The 6,016-nt window shown below is 40.4% G+C and overlaps 1 protein-coding gene across 1 annotated transcript in view; it reads right to left on the reverse strand.

Annotated features, from left to right (window-relative positions):
* Nucleotides 1–5,679, reverse strand: part of pcsk2 (proprotein convertase subtilisin/kexin type 2) — a 29,497-nt gene extending 23,818 nt beyond the window's left edge. The window contains exons 1-2 of the mRNA XM_005727496.1: nucleotides 5,052–5,679; nucleotides 3,119–3,223 (exon numbers count right to left, since the gene is read on the reverse strand). Coding sequence (XP_005727553.1) covers nucleotides 3,119–3,223; nucleotides 5,052–5,234 — 288 coding nt within the window. The 5' untranslated portion in view covers nucleotides 5,235–5,679. The remainder of the gene's footprint in view (nucleotides 1–3,118; nucleotides 3,224–5,051) is intronic.
* Nucleotides 5,680–6,016: the final 337 nt, after the last annotated feature.

Below are 6,016 nucleotides of genomic sequence, written 5' to 3' on the forward strand. Positions count from 1 at the left end.
CTCTCTATTTCTCTGTGCGGTTGTACGTGAGAAACTAAATGTGTTTTTCACAATTTCAAAGCTTCATTTTCAAAAGAGGTCTCCAGCTAAATGTTCCTCTTATGTTTACCCTTCACAAATTCCCTCTAGTGTGTCACAAAGAAACAGGCATTGTCTGGCGTGTTTACCCGCAAAGATAAGAGAGCGGAGCAGCACTTAAATGTGTCCTTCTAAAATGGCCAAAGCCTATTCAGCTGGCTCTCCTGTTATGGTATACCCTACACAATCATGAGGCAAAGAAACTGTAAATAAGCACACAAATCAGCTAAACAGAAACTAGCTCTGTAAAGTAAGATCTCTTGCTTAAAGTAAGATCGCTGTTTTAGCCTTATATTACTTTTGTTTTCACAAAATTGCATTCATATTCAGAGCGGCTAGCGGCAATATCTATATTATCCTGGCATTTCCTCGTCTTCTTTCCATCCATCAGCAGTTTATTCCTTTACTTGGCAGGAGAGTTGGTATTTCCCTTGAGACAGCATGTCATACTGCCCACTCACAACATCAAACAGTGCCCATGCACTGCCATCACTCTCCGCCTTTGCCACTGCCTGCTCACAATGCTTCAGTTCACTCCAAATCAAAGAGCAGTGCTGGCTGTCTCCTTTCTCACTGCCCTCATTTCCCTCCTGGCTTTTCCATGCGTGCATCTTTCGGGGTCAGGGGATGCTGCTCACTCACAACATTTTTTTTAATGTTCTACATTCCACCTTTGTTCCATTCCCACTTTTTAATATAGCCTTTTAATCTCTATTAAAAGGCTATATTATATTATCTATGTCTCATTAAAAAAAAGTGTATTTCAGGAATTATGGATGGACGGATCAGTGGAGAAACTGGGAAAAAGCAGGGAAGTATAGACAGGTATGCACAGAGAGAAATGCAAAGGAGAGATACAAGTAGATTATTTGGGTCGGAAGTGGGTCAACACGCTCCACTAATAGAATCTGAGGAATAACAGGGTTCTTGGGACACCACCCAGTTCCATCAATACTGCTACTCAATTAGACTGCATGTTAAATGAGTGTTTAATGACTCAGTTACAGGTAAAAAAAGAGGTTTAACAGAATATAATATCTATTAAATACAATGCTTCTTTATTTAGGGCTGTGGAATACAATTTCCACCAATTAGATCTTTCTTTTATGTTCACAGAGCTGAGAGATATTGCTGTAGGTTGGGAAATGACAGAAAGATACGTCAAAATTATAAACACAGAATATAAAATCAGACTTGTTGACCTCATAGGTTCTGGAAATCCAAAGAAAGCAAAAGCCTTGGTGTCACACGTGAGCATGTCAAGCAGCTGATTAAAACCTGGAATGTGGACCTGCCCATGTTCGTGCTGTCTCACTTCCATTTGCAGAATTAGCTCGTCAGAGTGGCTCGCATTTATTTTCATTAGCACCTCTCACAAACGCAATTAGAGAGGTTAGTTGATTGTCTGCAGCAGGACCTCCACTTTCACTGCATCCAACAGTGGACAGAGCTGAACACACACAGCTCAGCACACAACAGTACTGAGCTTCAAGATGCGGCGCATACGTGGTTTTTATATAAGAAAAAACAGCTGAAACAATTTGTGAGTGAGTCCAGTGTCATGACTGTCATGAGATTACCATAATTTACACTTGCTTTATAATTGATTGAATTATTTTTCAAGCAAAAAGGGCAAATATTTACTGCCATAAATGTAAGAGTTGATACTTTTCTTCATTACTGTAAACTGATTATATTTTGGGGTATTGGACAGTTGGTCAGACAAAAAAATAAACATGATTGTGAGACTTTGTCTTACACGACAAGTAGCAGTTAATTGACATTAAAACATCAGTGAAAGTGGGCGACTTGTAGCAGTGACAGGGGAAATAACCACTGGCAACCCAAAGTGGGCGAGTCAGGTCAAAACTAATCTCTACTTTGAGGTTGTCATAGGCCATTAGCTACAAAGCAATCCCCAAGAAAGGCATTGCTTTATGTGTGTAAGGCCTTATGAGCGGAAAAATTGTGGTAAATGGGTAGACTTATTAAATATTAACCCAAACAATAAGAAGATTACTTGAAAATGAGAATAATGTTTACTTACAGCTATTGTTTGTCAAGAGGTAACAAACTGTATGTGGAAATCGATCATTGCACGACTTATTACCCAATCCAAACATTTAAGATCCCAAAATTAATGATTACATACTTAACCAAGTGCAACATAAACGTCACCAGACTTTGTAAGAAAGTATATTTTTATTAGAAAAGCAAATGTCAGAAGACAAAAAAAGCCACTTTTTCTCATTAATATAGCTCAGCTTTTACTACTGCAAATGCAGAACCACTGAAGCGCCGACTAATCCAAGAAATGGCCCTGTTTATTATTGTGTGCAATCAAAATGTTTCTGAGGAAAATGCTAATCATAAAATACAAAAATGAAATAAAACAAGGAATTAGATTCACTGCAACATTATGAAAAATAAAATCTAAAATAACGTCCAAAAACAAGTGTATTACGTTTTAGCATGTTATTTAGTGCTGGGTTTGGAATTGCTTGCATTCTATTTGGCTCTGATGGGAAAAACAAGTTTTCTTTTTTTTGTTTATCTGAAAAATAAACAGAAAAAAAGTCAGAACGACGACCAGTTAATCTTAGGCTGAGCCACAGCTTATCATAGTGTTACTGCATAATTACCCTGTAGTTGCGTAAGGACTGCAATTTCTCATTGAGAACTGGTGGTAAAACTGCTATGACTATATACACAATAAAGCACTAAACGTGGAGCCAAAGGATTTTGCTTCAGTAGCTCATTGGAAGTTTCAGTTTGATGAAATGAGGGTGATTGTGTAGTAGTTTATTTCATTTCTTAGAATTTCTTTAGCCTGCTGTTTGCCAAGTGGTTTGTGAAATCCCGTCCTTGTGAGAGTTTATATCTATGTATTGTCTTTATTTAGAATGTTTCTTGGAACCTGCACCTTGCTTTTTTGTAACAAGCACTGTTTAAGTTAAATCTCTTATTTAGGACTTTTTACATATAGAAAAAAGACGCATGTATACACAGTATATTGTTTCATTGTCATATGCATTCTTACCCTTTTGTCTTTTTGGAGCTGCTGTCTCCTACGGGGACTGCGTTTGCTCCGCCTCTTCGAAGTATCCTGAGGGTAGAGGTGAAAGAGCCCTTCTCCGAAGGGAAGCTGGAAAGAAAAGAAAAGAAGCACAAGACAGGGAAATGGATCAGGGGCAGAAATACAGATGGGAGGGTTGAGGCAGCAATCATAAAGTTTGAATGACAAATCAAAATACAATAGTTCATAAAGGAAAGAGGATAGCAGGTTATCTTCCAGATGGAAACAAGGGCACTGACTCCCTGGCTTTCACAGACGGTTAAGCCTGGAGAACAGCATTGGGATCAACCATAATAAGTCACATGGGGAGGGAAATGAGATGCATCATCCAGAGCGTTCCCTCCAGCACTGTGCACAGATTAAAGACCCCCTTATGCTTTAGTAACAGTCAGGGCACAGGTCAATCCTCAAAATAAATGGTTTCAGATGCGGCTGTCAGATCTAATGTGAAAATGTAACACTTATCAAAAGATTCTCCTTATCTGCCAATGCTCTTTTATTTGAACATTTTTGTCAGATTGAAATGTTCTCATAGTATTACAATATGTGTTATTATTATGGTGGCGATGATTAAGAGTAGTAGCAGTATCATTATCATTGCTTTACATTGGCTGATCACAGATCTGTTTTGCTGTCTTTCTTTTGCCACTCTTTAGGCTTACATTTGTATGTGTGTCCCCTGTCTGTATCCCAGTCTAGTTAATTAAGCTACAAAAGAAGAGAATTCAAACAACACAGACATTGTTTAATGGCGCATATCCCATTAAGACAAATATAGCTGCAGATTACATAACCTGGGAGGCAGTAGACGGAGGGGATGATCTATTGCCTACAAGAAAGCGAGCAAGCCATAGCAGAAATAGCAATGCTGCACAACTACCACAAGGATGTTATCAGATTATGATGATGAGATACAAATCAAACACTTTTCTTTATTATTATTATTACTGTGGAGGTGAGAGGAGAAAAAACACACATCCTCATTCAGAGCTGTGCAGACACCCCTCCGTTCACTGCTACGCCTCACTGACTAAGGCTCCAGCCAATTTCACCCACACATTTATTTTGACATGTGACAAGGAACACACACTGCTGGGGAATTATTTCTATCAGTCTGCCATAAACGCCTTGTTAAGTCTTCTGACATGTTGAAAGGCATCCGAAATTTGTCGAGCTATCTGATTTGTCTCAGGTGAGACAAAGGAGGGCCATGAATGTGAATACACTATGTGCTCTGCAAAAGACAAATAATAAAGAGGTGTTTTATATTTTATTGGAAAATGTGTTTTTCTATGTCAGTCTCTGACAAAGAGGGCATCCAACAAGGTATCCAAGTAAATTTGCTGTTTTTTGATGTGAAGCATTAAAAAAAGGGGAGGGGGTGTCCAAAACTGTGAGGATTATATCAAACCAGAACTTCGTGTGATGTTTTGTTCATGAAATGTTTTGTCTCTTCTTCAACAGCATCTTTCACAGATGGCTCCAGGTGCATCTTCCTTTTGCAGGACACTGAAATTTGATGCGTTTTTGAAATAGAATTTAGCCCACGGGCCGGTGGCAAACCTAATAAACAAGGCCTGCGGTTCAGTAAGAATGACGTCATCAAGTCAAGAAAAAGTGCAGTGAAGTCAAACCAGAAGAAAACCAGAAGAAGCTTCTCAATGTCTCCTCTACTGGATAGTTTCACTACGTGCAGTATGTCTGATTGTTTTAAAAGAGCGAGAATGACCACAAACGTTACTAAACAACCAGAAATATTTCGCGCTGACATTTTCATTTAATAATATTTATTCGTTTATCAATTGGTCGGTTTACTTAAGAAAGAAAGAAAGAAAAGAAAAAGAAAAACAGTTGCTGCCAGGATTGCGTGATGCTTTTTTAATCAGAGCATCCCTACCTTTCGGGCACTCTGGAACCCATGTTGTGTTGCAACTTGGTGCGCTTCATCCTGTGCGTCCTCATGCAACTGAACCAGAAAATGGTCCGTTAAGACTCCTTCTGCAGCCTGCGTCGCAAGCAGCAGCGCGTTCAGCAGCACTGTAAATCCCAAGGCTGTCCCATATCGGGGCGATCCAAGCATCGTGTCTGGCTTGTGTCAGTATGCCTTGTCTGCTTGCCCGTCAGAGTAAAATCAGTGTATGGGATGCTCCTCGTCAGAGAAGCGAAGAGGAGGAACAGGAGGAAGAACAGCGGGATGTAAAGGTGTCGAATCAACGCTTTTGCGAACGCATCTCCTCGTCGTCAGCTGATGGTGGCACTGGAAGTTGGATTTCACCGAGGTGTAGCCGCTCTTACCGTGTGCTTCGAGTTGGGGCGGTTGTGGACCAAACCTGCATCTTCAGCTTTCTAGCTCTCCTCCTCCTCCTCTTCCTCCTCTCATCTGTTATTCATCTACCTTCCTAGCTCGGGTAGTTTCTGCGCGTGACGTTGTACCAATGGCCTCGGCGGGTGTGTCCCGTCGTTTCCTCCCCCGGATGCGCTCGAGGGCACTTTTCAGCACCTTGGAGAATTCCTCCTATCGTCCTCAGAGTTGATGGGAATTCTATTGATGGGTAGGCTGTCTGGGGCTGGCCATCCAACTGGGGGGGAAAAACCGCTGAAAACTCATGTGACATATAGCGACCTTTAAATACAGCTTTCTATAGAAGTCCTACAGAAAGATTTTTATGACATGATTCTTCAATATATTTCTAAGGCTGAAGTTCTCTTGTTTTACCCTATATATGTGCAATGATCAACCTGACCGTTTCTGTGGAGTGGAATGAAAGCATAGTCCCACTGGACTATAATTGGTCATTTGGAGGTGAGCAGCATGTAGCAGCGAAAGGAGTGCTGGTACAAAGGTAGCTCATTAAAGGACTA

Source organism: Pundamilia nyererei, unplaced genomic scaffold, assembly GCF_000239375.1.
Source record: "Pundamilia nyererei isolate P.nyererei 1_Seehausen unplaced genomic scaffold, PunNye1.0 scaffold00024, whole genome shotgun sequence".
Taxonomy (NCBI): Eukaryota; Metazoa; Chordata; class Actinopteri; order Cichliformes; family Cichlidae; genus Pundamilia; species Pundamilia nyererei.